Source organism: Hylobates moloch, unplaced genomic scaffold (assembly GCF_009828535.3).
Source record: "Hylobates moloch isolate HMO894 unplaced genomic scaffold, HMol_V3 SCAFFOLD_3, whole genome shotgun sequence".
NCBI lineage: Eukaryota > Metazoa > Chordata > Mammalia > Primates > Hylobatidae > Hylobates > Hylobates moloch.
Window position 1 is genome coordinate 30281236 of NW_026652278.1, and position 17041 is coordinate 30298276.

Sequence of the window (17041 nt, forward strand, 5' to 3'; positions counted from 1 at the left end):
CGTCCCAGCTGGTCAAGAGGCTGAGGCAGGAGAATTGCTTGACCTGGGAGGCGGAGGTTGCAATGAGCCGAGATTGCGCCATTGCACTCCAGCCTGGTGACAGAGCCAGACTCCGTGTCAAAAAAAAAAAAGTCTGGGCTGGATGCATGCCTCACACCTGTAATCCCACACTTTGGGAAGCCAAGATGGGGGGATTGCTTGATGCTCAAGAGTTTGAGACCAGCCTGGGTGACATAGCCAGACCTCGTTTATACTGGGAAAAAAAAATTTTTTTTAAGTAGCCAGGCATGGTGGCACATGCGTGTGGTCCCAGCTAGTTGCGAAGCTGAGGTTCAAGAATCACTTGAGCCTGGGAGATTGAGGCTGCAGTGAGCTATGATCGCGCCACTGCACTGCAGTTTGTGTTTATGGCTACGTGATAGTTTCAGAATTGGCTCCTGAGAGTCATTAAAAAGACACATCGACAGGCTGGTCTAGATGGCTCATGCTTGTAATCCCAGCACTTTGGGAGTCTGAGATAGGCAGATTGTTTGAGCCCAGCCTATGCAATATGGTGAAACTCCGTCTCCTACAAAAAATATAAAAATGAGCCTGGTGGTGGTGTGTGTCTATTGGCCCAGCTATTCATGAGGCTGAGGTGGGAGGATTGCTTGAGCCCAGGTGGTCAAGGCTGCAGTGAGTCCAGATTTGGCCATTGAACTCCAGCCTGAGCAACACAGCAAGACCCTGTCTTCAAAAAAAAAAAAAAAAAGTGGGGCTAGGTTTCGGGTGTTCTGGCTCACGCCTGTAATCCCAGCACTTTGGGAGGCTGAGGCAGGAGGATCATCTGAGATTAGGAGTTTGAGACCAGCCTGGCCAACATGGCGAAACCCTGTCTCTACTAAAAATACAAAAATTAGCCGGGCCTGGTGGCACGCGCCTGTAATTGCAGCTACTTGGTAGGCTGAGGCAGGAGAATTGCTTGAACCTGGGAGGCATAGGTTGCAGTGAGCGGAGATCGCACCACTGCACTCCAGCCTGGGCAACAGAGCAAGATTCCGACTCGAAAAATAAATAAATAAATATATACATACATACATACATACATACATACATACATACATACATATAATACATACATACAAAAATCAGCTGGGCGTGATGGCGGGTGCCTGTAATCCCAGCTACTCGGGAGGCTGAGGCAGGAGAATTGCTTGAATCTGGGAGGCAGAGGTTGCAGTGAGCCAAGATTGCACCACTGCACTCCATCCAGCCTGGGCAACAGAGTGAGACTCCGTCTCAGAAAAAAAGCATATTCACAAGGAGTGTTTGGTGAATAAGAAACTATATGGTCCACTTATTTTCTTTAAATTAAAGAATTTCACCTTAGTGTTAGATTATAAAAAAAAAAAATAAGCCAGCTTTGACTTGATCATTTGCATTACTGGTTTGAAAGAACTGCAAAATGTCTTTTTTTCTCCCCTTTTGAGGATGGCCTGCTTGTCCTTCATTATGGTCTTGTGGTTTCTCCTCTGAAGATAACTTGAAGATTCTAGGCACATTATGAGGAGGGAAACAAAGGAGGCTTCTGCAGGACTGCATCTCACCAAAGATTTCCATGAAATGTAATTGCTACCACTTTGCTATTGAAAACATAACTTACCTATTTTTAGCACCAAGAATTATAGCGTTTATAAGTACAACTTGGAACGATGGAATGCATCTGTTACTAGAGACTGTATATAATAAGCAGCCAAAGCTCAGGGGAAATTTTTCAAAAATTGAATTTTAAAATTTCTTATGATTTTAAATACCTTGACATTGATTTTGCTTCCCATCTTTGAAGTAATTGGTTAGTTTTCTTTGTTCAGCCATTTCAAGTTGGTGGTTGGGATATCTGCTCTCTGGGATGGCATCAGTTGGGCAGTCATCTTTTTGGAAGAGAAGTGTGCTTTTGAATGGAAGATTCAAAGCAGTCTTTGTTAAACTGCAGGGTATACTCTCAAAGACCAAAACTATTGGCACTTTTGTATGTTGCCAGCATATTTTGAACTTGTATCTTTTTTTATACTAGCAACACTACAAAGGAGAAGCTACTCATTTCAAAATGGATGAATTGTTATTATGTGTGAAAAGACTCTGAGTTTATGGTCTGTGCTATAAACTTTCAGTGTAATAAGACTTCTTCAATACATCTTCCAATAAGGGGTGCTTCTTTGTGACAGTATTTTTATTTCTGACATTCATTGTATTTGGGTACATAGTGTGGTTGTTGATACCTTGCAATAGTATTGCTTCTGAAAGTAATAAAAATTTTAGGAGAATTTGAGAAGTTTACAGAATTACTTATTCATTGTTTTCTTAGTAAGTCAGTTTAATGTTTATTTTCCTCATTATTTTGTCACTGGAATAAAGAATAAGGGAGTTTGAGCTCACCTCCATGCAAAGACTTCAGTTTTAAATCATTATTTTGCCTAAAATTAGCATTGTGATGCTTTCTAAAAGAAATATTTTATAAACCCTGTTTCACAGTAGAATTTCTGAATCTGTTTAGAGACCACTACAAAATTGGACAAAGATTGGCAATTCTTTGTAAAGGATTTGTGAATTGTGTATAAATTTATTCTAACATTTAATAAAAATGTATTTTAACCTATTTGGAAATGTTAGTGTTTACTGTGGGTTTTTAAAAAAATAACCAGGCCAGGGCCAAGTGCAGTGGCTCACGCCTGTAATCCCAGCACTTTGGAAGACCAAGGCAGGTGAATCACCTCAGGTCAGAAGTTCGAGACCAGCCTGGCCAATATGGTTAAGCCCTGTCTCTACTAAAAATATAAAAATTAGCTGGGCATGGTGGCAGGTACCTGTAATCCCAGCTACTCAGAAGGCTGAGGAAGGAGAATTGCTTGAATCTGGGAGGCAGTGAGCCGAGATTGCACCATTGCACTCCAGCCTGGGAGACAGAGCGAGACTCCATCTCAAAAACAACAACAAAAAAAAAAGGCCGGGCGCGGTGGCTCACGCCTGTAATCCCAGCACTTTGGGAGGCCGAGACGGGCAGATCACGAGGTCAGGAGATCGAGACCATCTTGGCTAACACTGTGAAACCCCACTTCTACTAAAAATACAAAAAATTAGCCAGGCGTGTTGGCGGGCACCTGTAGTCCCAGCTACTTGGGAGGCTGAGGCAGGAGAATGGCATGAACCCAGGAGGCGGAGCTTGCAGTGAGTTGAGATCGCGCCACTGCACTCCAACCTGGGGGACACAGCGAGACTCCGTCTCAAAAAACAAAAAAAAAACACCAGGTCAAGCACTGTGGCTCATGCCTGTAAACCCAGCACTTTGGGAGGCCAGACGGGCAGATCATTTGAGGTCAGGAGTTCGAAACCAGCCTGGCCAACGTCTCTACTAAAAATACAAAAATTAGCTGGGCATGGTGGTGTGTGCCTGTATTCCCAGCTGCTTGGGAGGCTGAGGCAGGAGAATCACTTGAGCCCAGGAGATGGAGGTTGCAGTGAGCCGAGATTGTGCCACTGCTCTCCAGCCTGGGTGACAGAGTGAGTGAGACTCCATCTCAAAAAAAAATAAAAAATAAGCCAGGCGTGGTGGCTCGTGCCTGTAATCCTAACACTTTGGGAGGCCAAGGTGGGCAGATCACTTGAGCTCAGGAATTCGAGACCAGCCTAGGCAACATAGCAAGATCCCATCTCTACAAAAAAAAAAAAAAATTACCTGGGCATGGTGGTGAATGGCTGTAGTCCCAACTACTCAGGAGGATCAATAGGCTGGGTGGTCAAGGCTACAGTGAGCTATGATCCTGCCGCTGCACTCCAGCCTAGGCGACAGAGCAAGACACTGTCTCAAAAAAAGCCTGATCTTTAGTAGCTACTTAGAATGTGCCACTTGTAACAAGTGAGTTGACCGAGAGTTGAAGAGATGTTAATGTTTAAAGATTATTGTCTTTAGAACCCAGATTTGGTTGTTTTCAACATTACAGATTTTTTTTTTTTTTTGAGACAGAGTCTTAAGGCTGTCACCCAGGCTGGAGTGCAGTGGCATGATCTCATCCCACTGCTACTTCTGCCTCCCAAATTCAAGCGATTCTTGTGCCTCAGCCTCCCGAGTAGCTGGGATTACAGGCCTGTGCCACCACACACGGCTAATTTTTTTTTTTTTTTTGAGACAGAGTCTCGCTCTGTTGCCCAGGCTGGAGTGCAGTGGTACGATCTCGGCTCACTGCAACCTCCACCTCCCGGGTTTAAGCGATTCTCCTGCCTCAGCCTCCTGAAAAGCTGGGATTACAGGCCACCCGCCACCATGCCCAGCTAATTTTTGTATTTTTAGTAGAGATGGGGTTTCACCATGTTGGTCAGGCTGGTCTCGAACTCCTGACCTCATGGACCTCGTGATCCACCCACCTCAGCCTCCCAAAGTGCGAGGATTACAGGCCACCCGCCACCATGCCCTGCTAATTTTTGTATTTTTTAGTAGAGACAGGTTTTGCCATGTTGGCCAGGCTGGTCTCAAACTCCTGGCCTCAAGTGATCTGCCCACCTTGGCCTCCCAAAGTGCTGGGATTACAGGTGTGAGCCAACGTGCCCGGCCACATTACAAATTTTACCATTTCAGGGAAGAGATTATCCCCACAGAGACTCAACTGTAGACTTGGGGTAAGCATTCGCTTTCCCCCTATTTTCCTCAATAACCATCCCATTCATTACTGTAACATGGCAAAATACTTATCTCCTTAAAAGTAGAATATCAAATGTAATTAGTTGATAAACACTTCTGTAATGAGGAAGTTAAGAGTGTCACTTGTTAGACATGTGGACAAGAAGATTCAAAGAGGAGTGATCTATCTTCAAGGAACTCACAGCCTATGGGTTACAACACCTCTAAGAATCTAATAAAAAGCAGTTATTGGTAAGTACTGTGAGTAAAAAAATTCTATCTTTTCTTTTTTTTTTTTTTTAAACAGTCTTGCTCTGTCACCAGGCTGGAGTGCATTGGCAAGATCTCGTCTCACTGCAACCTCTACCTCGTGGGTTCAAGTGATTCTCCTGCCCCAGCCTCCCGAGTACCTGGGACTACAGGCATGCGCCACCACGCCTAGTTAATTTTTGTATTTTTAGTAGAGACGGGGTTTCACCTTGTTGTTACTGGCCCCCCCCTTTTTTTGTGTGTGAGATGGAGTCTCACTGTCGTCCAGGTTGGAGTGCAGTGGCGCAATCTCGGCTCACTGCAACCTCCGCCTCCCAGGTTCAAGTGATTCTCCTGCCTCAGCCTCCTGAGTAGCTAGGATTACAGGCATGCACTACCATGCCCAGCTAATTTTTATATTTTTATTAGAGACGGGATTTCACCATGTTGGCCAGGCTGATCTCAAACTCCTGACCTCAAGTGATCCGACCACCTCAGCCTCCCAAAAGTACTGGGATTACAGGCCTGAGCCACCACTCCCAGCCTACCTTTTCTTTGTTCCACCTTCCTGGACTTGACCTCCAAGAATTGCAGAGAACTAAGTAGATACCTGGTTAGATCTACTTGGCCTATAAATTAAGTAACTAAGAATGCCAATTGATTGCTGTACAAATCTGTAGCTACTCCCAAAACCAATGTGTTCATTGGCTACATTAACAGAAATACAATTTCACATCAAGGGAATTAAAAGTTTTTTTTGTTGTTGTTTTTGAGACAGAGTCTTGCTCTGTCGCCCATGCTGGAGTGCTGTGGTGCGATCTTGGCACACTACAACCTCCACCTCCCAGATTCAACCGATTCTCCTGCATCAGCAGGAGTTTAAGACCAGCCTGGCCGACATGGTGAATCTCCATCTCTATTAAAAAATTCAAAAACTTAAATGAGGGAAAAAGCACAAGCAAAAATTAGCCAGATGCTGGGCACCATGGCTCACACCTGTGATTCCAGCACTTCGGGAGGCAAATGTGGGAGGATCGCCTGAGCCCAGGAGTTTGAGACCAGCCTGGGCAACATGGTGAAACCCCGACTCTACAAAAAATACAAAAATTAGCCAGGTATGGTGGGGTGAGCCTGTAGTCCCAGCTACTCAAGAGGCTGAGGTGGGACTATCACTTGAGCCCAGGAGGCGGAGGTTGCAGTCAGCTGAGATTGCATCACTGCACATATCCCGGGTTACAGAGGCAGATCCTGTCTCAAAAAAAAAAAAAAAAAAAATTAAAAATTAGCTAGTCGTGCCGGGCACGGTGGCTCACGCCTGTAATCCCAGCACTTTGGGAGGCCAACGTGGGCGGATCACGAGGTCAGGAGATCGAGACCATCCTGGCTAACACGGTGAAACCCCATCTCTACTAAAAATACAAAAAATTAGCCGGGCGTAGTGGCGGGTGCCTATAGTCCCAGCTACTCAGGAGGCTGAGGCAGAAGAATGGTGTGAACCAGGGAGGTGGAGCTTGCAGTGAGCAGAGATCACGCCACTGCACTCCAGCCTGGGCGACAGAGCAAGACTCTGTTTCAAAAAAAAAAAAAAAAATTAGCTAGTCATGGTTGTGTGCTCCTCTGATCCCAGCTACTTGGGAGGCTGAAGCAAGGAGATTGCTTGAGCCCAGGAGGTCAAGGCTGCAATGAGCTACAATCATGCCACTGCACTGCACACTCCAGCCTGGGTGACAAAGTGAGACTCTGTCTCTTTAAAAAAAAAAAAAAAAATGCCCAGTCTTTTTTTTTTTTTAATTTTTTTAGGGTACATGTCACAATGTTCAGGTTTTTACATATGTATACATGTGCCATTTGGTGTCTGCACCCATTAATTCATTACATTATCCCCGGTGTGTGATGTTCCCCTTCCTATGTCCATGTGTTCTCATTGTTCAATTCCCACCTATGAGTGAGAACATGCGGTGTTTGGTTTTTTGTCCTTGTGATAGTTTGCTGAGAATGATGGTTTCCAGTTTCATCCATGTCCCTACAAAGGACATGAACTCATCATTTTTTATGGCTGCATAGTATTCCATGGTACATGTGTGCCACATTTTCTTAATCCAGTCTATCGTTGTTGGACATTTGGGTTGGTTCCAAGTCTTTGCTATTGTGAATAGTGCTGCAATAAACATATGTGTGCATATGTCTTTATAGCAGTATGATTTATAATCCTTTGGGTATGTACCCAGTAATGGGATGGCTGGGTCAAATGGTATTTCTAGTTGTAGATCCCTGAGGAATCGCCACACTGACTTCCACAATGGTTGAACTAGTTTACAGTCCCACCAACAGTGTAAAAGTGTTCCTATTTCTCCACATCCTCTCCAGCACCTGTTTTTTCCTGTCTTTTTAATGATGGCCATTCTAACTGGTGTGAGATGGTATCTCATTGTGGTTTTGATTTGCAAAAAAATGCCTAGTCTTTTGTTGTTGTTGTTGGTCTCTAACTCGTGACCCTCATGATCCGCCTGCCTCGGCCTCCCAAAGTGCTGAGATTACAGGCATGAGCCACCGCACCCAGCCTTTTTTTTTTTTTTTTTTTTGAGATAAGGTCTCCCTCTGTTTCCTAGGCTAGAGTGCCGTGGCATGATCTCAGCTCACTGCAGGATCCGTCTACCCACCTCAAGAAATCCTCCCACCTCAGCCTCCTGAGTAACTGGGACTACAGGTGTATGCCACCATGCCTGGCTAATTTTTGTATTTTTAGTGGAGTTGGGGTTTCTGTCCACCTCAGCTTCCCAAAGTGCTGGGGTTATAGTCATGAGCCACCATGTCAGGCTCAAATGCCCAGTCTTGATTCACTCTGATTCCCCCACTTACCTGTTCTCACTTTATCTCTGCTGAAGGAGCACAAGGCCCGGATACATGTGTTAGTCTTATTGTCATCACCAGCAGCATGCATTTAGTTTAGCTGAGATGAAGGGTTTTTATTTTATTAATCTTTTTTTTTGACACAGAGTCTCACTCTGTCTCCCAAGCTGGAGTGCAGGGGCTCGATCTCAGCTCACTGCAACCTCTGCCTCCTGGGTTGAAGTGATTCTCCTGCCTCAGCCTCCTAAAGTGCTGAGATTACAGGCATAAGCCACTGCGCCTGGTTGAAAGTTTTTTCAAAAGGAGTTTTTACTAGGAACAGAAACAGAAACAAAACTAGATACCCAAATCTGCACAAAAGTTTACAATAGAGCATATGAAGTACAGATTCTAGAGCCTAACTTCAATGGCTAAAGAAGGATTTGTTTGATTGGGACAATTTGCAGGTCCTTTTGTTTTTGCCTAATCCCTATCTAAGGTAATATTAAGCAAAGATGCCCAGAGAAATAGTTCATGGTAGTTTCATTTATTTATTTTTTTATTTTTTTATTTTTTTATTTTTATTTTTTGAGACAGAGTCTCATTCTGTCACCCAGGCTAAAGTGCAGTGGCACAATCTCAGCTGGCTGCAGCCTCTGCCTCCCGGGTTCAAGCAATTCTCCTGCCTCAGCCTCCCTAGTAGCTGGGACTACAGGCGCTCACCACCACACCGGGCTAATTTTTGTATTCTTAGTAGAAACGGGGTTTCACTATGTTGGCCAGGCTGCTCTCAAACTCATGACCTCAGGTGATCTGCCCTCCTTGGCCTCCCAAAATGCTGGGATTACAGGCATGAGCCACTGTGCCTGGCCATTCATGGTAGTTTTACCTTGGCAGAATGAGTGCTTAGCAGTTTTCTCGTTCCTCCTTTAATGCCATCCCGTTTTCTCTGTAATATGGATCTCAGCCATTTCCGCTGACCTTGGGTGTCACTCTCCTTCCTCTGCACTGCCTTTCTCTCCTGCTTGAGTCAGATGCATTCTTACCTAGTTTCCAACAGTTCTTCCTTTGGACTCCAAGCTAATACTGACCTGGACATACTCTTTCCTCTCTCCTACAGAGACTTGGTTTAGGATTCCTGAAAGTAACACCTTTGACCCATGTATTTGTCCAATTCAGCTTGTCTAAAGTGTGTACCCTATTATCCACTCTTAGATAAGTGTTCTTATAATTTCACCAGGGGATATTTACTCATCAGATGTATATGTAACTCACTGTTAAAATTTTTATTCTGTTTTTCTTTTCTTTAAAACTCTCAGCTGGGTGCAGTGGCTCATGCCTGTAATCCCAGCACTTTGGGTGGCTGAAGTGGGCAGATCACAAGGTCAGGAGTTTGAGACCAGCCTGGCCAATATGACAAAACCTCATCTCTACTAAAAATACAAAAGTTAGCCGGGCATGGTGGCGTGTGCCTGTATCCCAGCTACTTAGGAGGCTGAGGCAGGAGAATTGCTTGAACCCGGGAGGCGGAGGTTTCAGTGAGCTGAGATTGCACCACTGCACTCCAGCCTGGGTGACAGAGTGAGACTCTGTCTCAAAAAAAAAACCTCTAATGATTGCAACCACTATGCTGTATTTTGTTATCCTGGAAACCTCTGATAATAGAGAAGATTCAAGCACATGCTGATTCTGAATGTTCATCTTTGTTTTCTTTACTAGACCATGTCTTAAGAGGAAGTCCTCATTTTTTATCCTTTTTCATTATGTTGTTGTGTATATGAGTTTGATTATTGGCTTCTCTTCAAAACTGGACTAGTGAAATCTAAATTTTATTACCTGTAGAGATTAATAGTCCTCTCACAAATGAAATGACATATTGATCTCCCCAAAGCCTGCCAAGTAGTTACTTACACAGAATGGGTATTATGGCTTGATCGATACTGCATTTTGATTTGGTGCTGATGGTGTCTGTGGTTTTACAGGGCTTCTTATTATGACACCATTTTCATTGAAATGAGAAACAATTTTTTTCTTCTAAGGTTTCTCAGGAAACATTTTCCCTGAGAGAAAAGCTAGTTGAATAATATTTTAAATTGGAAGATGAAGACCAAGGCTGCCAGGAACATTTTTTTTCCCCAAATAGAAATAAAGGCAGGGAGCTGGGCATGGTTCTTTGTGCCTGTAATCCCAGCTACTCGGGAGGATCACTTGACCCCAGGAGTTCAAGACTGCAGTGAGCTATAATTACAACACTGCACTCCAGCCTGGGCAGCAGAATGAGACCCTGTCTCTTAAAAAATAAATAAATAAAATAATATAAAATAAAATAAGACATAAAGGCAGTATTGCATAGTCATTAAGGACATAAATCATGGAGCCAGACTACAGAGCTTAAAATCCCTGCTTTAGGCCAGGTGTGGTGGCTCACGCCTGTAATCCCAGCACTTTGGGAGGCCAAAGCAGGCAGATCACCTGAGGTCAGGAGTTTGAGACCAGCCTGACCAACATAGCGAAACCCCATCTCTACTAAAAATATAAAAATTAGCCGGGCATGGTGGCAAGCACCTGTAGTCTCAGCTACTTGGGAGGCTGAAGCAGGAGAATAGCTTGAACCCAGGAAGCAGAGGTTGCGGTGAGCCATGATCGTGCCACTGCACTCCAGTCTGACTCTGTCTCAAAAAAAACAAAAAACAAACAAAAACAAAAAAACAAACAACAAAAACAAAAAAACATAAAATCCCAGCTTTGCTGCTTGCAAACTCTGTGATCTTGGACATATTATTTAACTTTTGTAAACTTTAGTTTTCCTTCTCTGTAAAAGGGAACAATGGTACCTAACTCAAGGGGTTGTCATGAGAATCAAGTGAATATATAAAGCACTGGGAACAGTACCTGGCACAATCTATTATCAAGTTCAAATATGGTCCTTACATAGTCACTTCTCAGATTACTTTGCTGAGTTAGTTCCTTTCTGATGAATAAGAGGGTCCATTAATATTACAAGATTGCTGTTGAGCCATCTATTTTTTCCTTTCTTCTTTCTTACATATTTATCACCTTACCTGCTTCTATCAATAACCAGGAAAAGGATGGGGATACAGCTTGGCGATTAACATCTCAGGAGCAGAAGTTGGACCTGCATTCTGCCTTCACCCTAATTCCAATCTTAGCTCTTCTGCTTCTGCTTTATGACTAGATTATTCCATGGACAGACAGTTTCAGCTATCAGAAAGAGTTCCTGTTGTTGAGCTAAAGTCTTAGTTTAAGATAAAGTATTGTTTAGCCCTAAAGAATATCAGGAATTTTAAATGTCATGTATGAATTCTTATCCCAGGAAACCATGGAAGATTGAAATTACACCTCTCACTTATTCATACATGTAGCATAGCAAATGAACCTGTGAGTTAAATTTGTTTTAATAAGCACTTCTAAGAAAATACGCTATTTTTGCCATGTGCAATAATCAGCAATTGACTAAAAGCTGCCACTCATTAATATTCCAAAACTCTAGTCCTTATACAAATGATCTTGGTTACACTCTACTGAGCATTCTATAACCTTAGGAGTGTGTGATAGAACTAGAATGAAATGTCTCAGACTCAGAACAGAGACCATTTGCCTCATTATGGGAGATAATAGCCATGTGGTGATCCACAGTGATTAATCAATGAGGAAGCAAGCCTAGAGACCCCTCTAACATCAGTCTTCAGGTTTCTTTGTAGCTTGAGCTTCCTCTGTTTTGTTTCATTCAGAATCCCTGAGACACTGCAAAAAAATAAGTCCTGAAATAACTGCAGTGTGACTCACTCCATTTTATCATAATTCTGCTGTGTGTATGTGTGTGTGTGTGTGTGTGTGTGTGTGTGTGTGTGTGTGTGTTTTAAAGGGAATGTAAAAAGAGGTTTATAAATCTTAGCTGGTCTCTGCCGCCAGCTAGTAAACCTGTGAAATATCAGCATAAAACATGGGGGAAATCAAACCATCTTATGGGAGATCAATAAAGAAGGAGAGAAGCCCTTTGATCTATGTAGAAATCACTCTCTTCGTCCTTTAAGAGTATGCAGCAGGGCATGGTAATGTAATAAAAACAGTCCTTTATTTGGCTAGATTCAGGAGCACCCACTCTTTTTTTTTTTTTTTTTTTTTTCTTTTTTGAGACGGAGTCTCGCTCTGTCGCCCAGGCTGGAGTGCAGTGGTGCAATCTCGGCTCACTGCAAGCTCCGCCTCCCGGGTTCACGCCATTCTCCTGCCTCAGCCTCTCTGAGTAGCTGGGACTACAGGCGCCCGCCACCACGCCCAGCTAATTTTTTTGTATTTTTAGTAGAGACGGGGTTTCACCGTGGTCTCGATCTCCTGACTTCGTGATCCGCCTGCCTCGGCCTCCCAAAGTGCTGGGATTACAAGGGTGAGCCACCACGCCCGGCCAGGAGCACCTACCCTTTTGAAAATGGCACGTGAGATATTTGAAAATCACAAAATGCATGATGACTTCAATGTAATCCGTACCTTAAGCTTGAAAATGTTGCAAAGCCAGTATTGTGTGTTCTATAAAGAAAAATAAAATGTCACATATGAGTTCTGCTTTAAATGCCCATGAAGCCCACTCTCTGTTATTTCCATTTTAAATTACTGTGCTAATTTTCAGGTACAGGCCGGGTGTGGTGGCTCACACCTGTAATCCCAGCATTTTGGGAGGCCAAGCCAGGCGGATCACTTGAGACCAGGAGTTTGAGATCAGCCTGGCCAACATGGCAAAACCTCGTCTTTACTAAAAATACAAAAATTAGCTGGGTGTGGTGGCACATACTTGTAATCCCAGCTGCTCAGGAGGCTGAGGCGTGAGAATCACTTCAAACCAAGAGGCAGAGGTTGCAGTGAGCCAAGAGCGTGCCATTGCACTCTAGCCTGGGCAACAGAGCAAGACTCTGTCTCAACAACAACAACAACAACAAAAACAAACACAAAAACACACACCAAAAAATCTTTCAGGTACATAAACTTATTTTGTTGTAAGAAAAATAAAAGTATTCTTTTTTTTTTTTTTTTGAGATGGAGTCTCCCTCTGTTGCCCAGGCTGGAGTGCAGTGGCTCTATTTCTGCTCACTACAAGCTCCGCCTCCTGGGTTCATGCCATTCTCCTGCCTCAGCCTCCCGAGTAGCTGGGACTACAGGCGCCTGCTACCACATCCGGCTTATTTTTTGTATTTTTAGTAGAGATGGGTTTTCACCGTGTTAGACAGGATGGTCTCGACCTCCTCACCTTGTGATCCGCCTGCCCCGGACACCCAAAGTGCTGGGATTACAGGCGTAAGCCACTGCGCCCGGCCAAAAAAATAAAAGTATTCCTACAATTTAGGTGTTTTTCGGGAACTTAGAGACATCTGATGATATAATAATAAAAATAATATTAGTTGAAATTTAGTGATGGTACTTATAAGTAAGCAACATTTCCAGCGCTCTCTCTCTCTCTCTCTCTCTGTGTGTGTGTGTGTGTGTGTGTGTGTGTGTATGTGTGTGTATGTGTGTGTGTGTGTTTAAACCCATTTACATCCAGAGAGATTTCTGGCTTTTTCTTTGGGCTCTGTTTTGAAATCAATACGCTTTTTTTTATTTTTTATTTTTTGAGATGGAGTTTTGCTCTTGTTACCCAGGCTGGAGTGCAATGGCACGATCTTGGCTCACTGCAACTTCCGCCTTCTGGGTTCAAGTGATTCTCCTGCCTCAGCCTCCCAAGTAGGTGGGATTACAGGTGCCCGCCACCATGCCTGGCTAATATTTTTATATTTTTAGTAGAGATGGGGTTTCACCATGTTGGCCAGGCTGATCTTGAGCTCCTGACCTCAGGTGATCCACCCACTTTGGCCTCCGAAAGCGCTGGGATTACAGGCATGAGCCACCACGCCTGGCCGAAATCAATGCTCTTATTAGATCTGGTTTATGTTTTCCTAATGGGATTCCTTCTAACTGGGATTGACCCACGGTGGCTATACACAGTGGTCTCAGCTGGAGCGGAAAGTGTATGAGACATTCATGATTATATTTTTCTGGTAGTTCCATAAATTTCCTACCAGTGGGTTTGTTTTTTGTTTTGTTTTGTTTTTTTGAGATGGAGTCTTGCTCTGTCACCAGGCTGGAGTGCAGTGGCCCGATCTTGGCTCACTGCAACCTCCGCCTCCTGGGTTCAAGCGATTCTCCTGTCTCAGCCTCCCAAGTAGCTGTGACTGAAGGTGTGTGCCACCACACCCAGCTAATTTTTGTATTTTTAGTAGAGACAGGGTTTCACCATGTTGGCCAGGATGGTCTCTATCTCGACCTCATGATCTGCCTACCTCGGCCTCCCAAAGTGCTGGGATTACAGGCGTGAGCCACCATGACCAGCCAAATTTCCTACCAGCAGGTTTTTAAAATTGAGGTGAAATTTATATAACATAAAATCAATCATTTTAAAGTGAATGATTCAGTGGCACTTAGTACATTCACAATGTTGTGCCGCCACCACCTCTATCTAGTTCCAAAACATCTTCATCACACCAAAATAGAATCCCACATCCAGTGAATAGTCATGCCCCATTGCCCCCCTCTCCAGCCCTGGCAACTTTTTTTTTTTTTTTGAGACTGTGTTTTGCTCTAGTTGCCCAGGCTGGACTGCAACGGCACCATCTCAGCTCACTGCAACCTCCGCCTCCCAGGTTCAAGTGATTTTCCCACCTCAGCCTCTTGAGTAGCTGGGATTACAGCCGCCTGCCACCACACCTGGCTAATTTTGTATCTTTAGTAGAGATGGGGTTCCACCATGTTGGCCAGGCTGCTCTTGAACTCCTGACCTCAGGTGATCCACCCGCTTCAGCATCCCAAAATTCTCGGATTACAGGCATGAGCCACTGCACCCAGCCAAGCCTTGGCAACTTTCAGTCTGCTTTTTGTTGCAGATTTGTATTTTGTTTTTTGTTTTTTGAGACATGGTCTCACTCTGTCACCCAAGCTGGAGTGCAGTGGCACCGTCATGGCTCACTGCAGCCTCGACCTCCTGGGCTCAAGCAATCCTCCCACCTCAGCCTCTCAAATAGCTAGAACTACAGGTGTGCACCACCACGCCCAGGTAATTCTTGTATTTTTTGTAGAGATAGGGTTTTGCCATGTTGCCCAGGCTGGTCTTGAACTCCTGGAGTCATGTGGTTCACCCGCCTCAGACTCCCAAAGTGCTGGGATTACAGGTGTGAGCCACCACACTTGGCCCCATTTGATTTTTAAATTTTTTTTTTTTTTTTTTTTTGAGACAGAGTTTCGCTCTTTCGCCCAGGCTGGAGTGAAGTGGTGTGATCTCAGCTCACTGGAAGCTCCACATCCTGGGTTCAAGCAATTCTCCTCTCTCAGCCTCCCGAGTAGCTGGGATTACAGGTGCATGCCACCACATCTGGCTAGTTTTTGTATTTTTAGTAGAGATGGAGTTTCACCATGTTGGCCAGGCTGGCCCTGAACTCTTGACCTCAGGTGATCCACCTGCCTCGGCCTCCCAAAGTGCCAGGATTACAGGTGTGAACCACTGCATCCGGCCTTAAATACATTTTAAAAGCTATTTCATGTTTGTCCTTAGAGCCATTAATGGTGGCACTGGTCCTCTGTTTGAGTTCACAAGTAAGTTCTAGAAGTTTATCCCCACAATTATTTGTGACTTACATTAACTCTGGAGCTAAACTTTGGGCTGCAGCTTCCAGACAGTTGTTCAGATTTTGCCTCGATAGCCAAGGCAGTGGAATGAATTCTAAGTGTCCTGGATTGACCACTTCTTGTAGAATTGTCCTTTCTGTAATATGCCCTCATTTCCTGGCCCCTTGATGGGAAGCTACAGAATTCCTTTGCTAAATTATAAGAAAGCCCACCCCACCTCCCTTTTTTTTTTTTTTTTAATAGAAAACGAGTACTGAAGTCCATGTAATTTTTGGCAAAAGCAGAGGTGATTTGTGGTTGGCTGGGCCCAAAGTCCAGTTTTGAGATACCACCACCTCCTGGCAATGCAGGAAGGCAGTGGCTGAGGAAGTCTTCAAGTGCAGCAGTTTGCCTGGAGGATTTGGTGTTGCAGAAGGTTTCTGGGACAGAGAAACCTTAAGTAAAACATGGTGAGAAAGAGGTGGAACAAGATAAAAAGAAAGATTTCTACTCCCTTCAGCAAGGGGATTTATGTAGAAAGGAAACATAAGGGCCAGGTGTGGTGGCTCCCACCTGTAATCCCAGTACTTTAGGAGGCTGAGGCAGGTGGATCATTTGAGGTCAGGAGTTCGCGACCAGCCTGGCCAACATGATGAAACCCTGTCTCCCCTGAAAATACAAAAATTAGCTGGGTGTGGTGGCACACACCTGTAGTCCCAGCTAACGGGAGGCTGAGGAAGGAGAATTGCTTGAACCCAGGAGGTGGAGGTTGCAGTGAGCCGAAATCACGCCACTGCACTCCAGCCTGAACAGTGCAAGACTCCATCTCATAAAAAAAAAAAAAAAAAAAAATAGGGAAGAAAAGCAAGCATTGTAGAGTCAGACAGAAGACAAGGGTCCAAAGCTCAGCTCTGCCACTTCCTATGTGATATCAGACCAGAGTCTTAACCTTATTATTCTGAGGTTCTACTTCTTCATTTGTAAAATGGACATACAAATACTATACCTAACGAGTGGTTGTGAGGTTTATATAATTCTATGTTTACTACCTCATATAGCGTCTGACCCATAGTAAATAGGTACTGAATAAAGTTTAGCTATTATTAATAAGTCTCAGGATGCAAGGGATATAATTGTCTAATGAATCTGAAAGTCATATGGGATATCATTAGCACATGCTTCAGGAAGGCTTTCCCCTCATCTCTTGGATTCATTTTGTCTTGTTTACGTAACAGTTGATGTCACTTGCTTTCCTTCCCTTGACCTCTCTGCTTTGATTCTGAACATTTTCCATGTTATCTATTATTATGAATTAATCATTTTTCAACTCTGTAAGTTACTCTTTTTTTTGAGACAGGGTCTCACTCTGTCGCCCAGGCTGGAGTGCAGTGGTGGCGTGATCTCAACTCACTGCAGCGTGCACCTCCTGGGCTGAAGTGATCCTCCCACCTCAGCTCCCCGGTAGCTGGGACTACAGGAGCCACCACAGTTGGCTAATTTTTATATTTTTTTGAGAGATGAGGTCTCCCTATGTTGCCCAGGCTGATCTCAAACTCCTGGGCTCAGGCCATCTGCCCCCGCCCCCGTCCACTTGGCCTCCCAAAGTGTTGGGATTCCAGGCATGAGCCACCACGCTTGGCCAATATCTTTCTTCTATAAATAAGT

General features: G+C 44.2%; 1 protein-coding gene across 1 annotated transcript in view; it reads left to right on the top strand.

The window, feature by feature from the left end:
* The window catches only part of PCGF6 (polycomb group ring finger 6), a 48082-nt gene extending 45453 nt beyond the window's left edge, over positions 1–2629 (top strand). The window contains exon 5 of the mRNA XM_032172697.2: positions 1470–2629. Within this exon, the coding sequence (XP_032028588.1) occupies positions 1470–1526 (57 nt within the window). The 3' untranslated portion in view covers positions 1527–2629. The remainder of the gene's footprint in view (positions 1–1469) is intronic.
* Positions 2630–17041: the final 14412 nt, after the last annotated feature.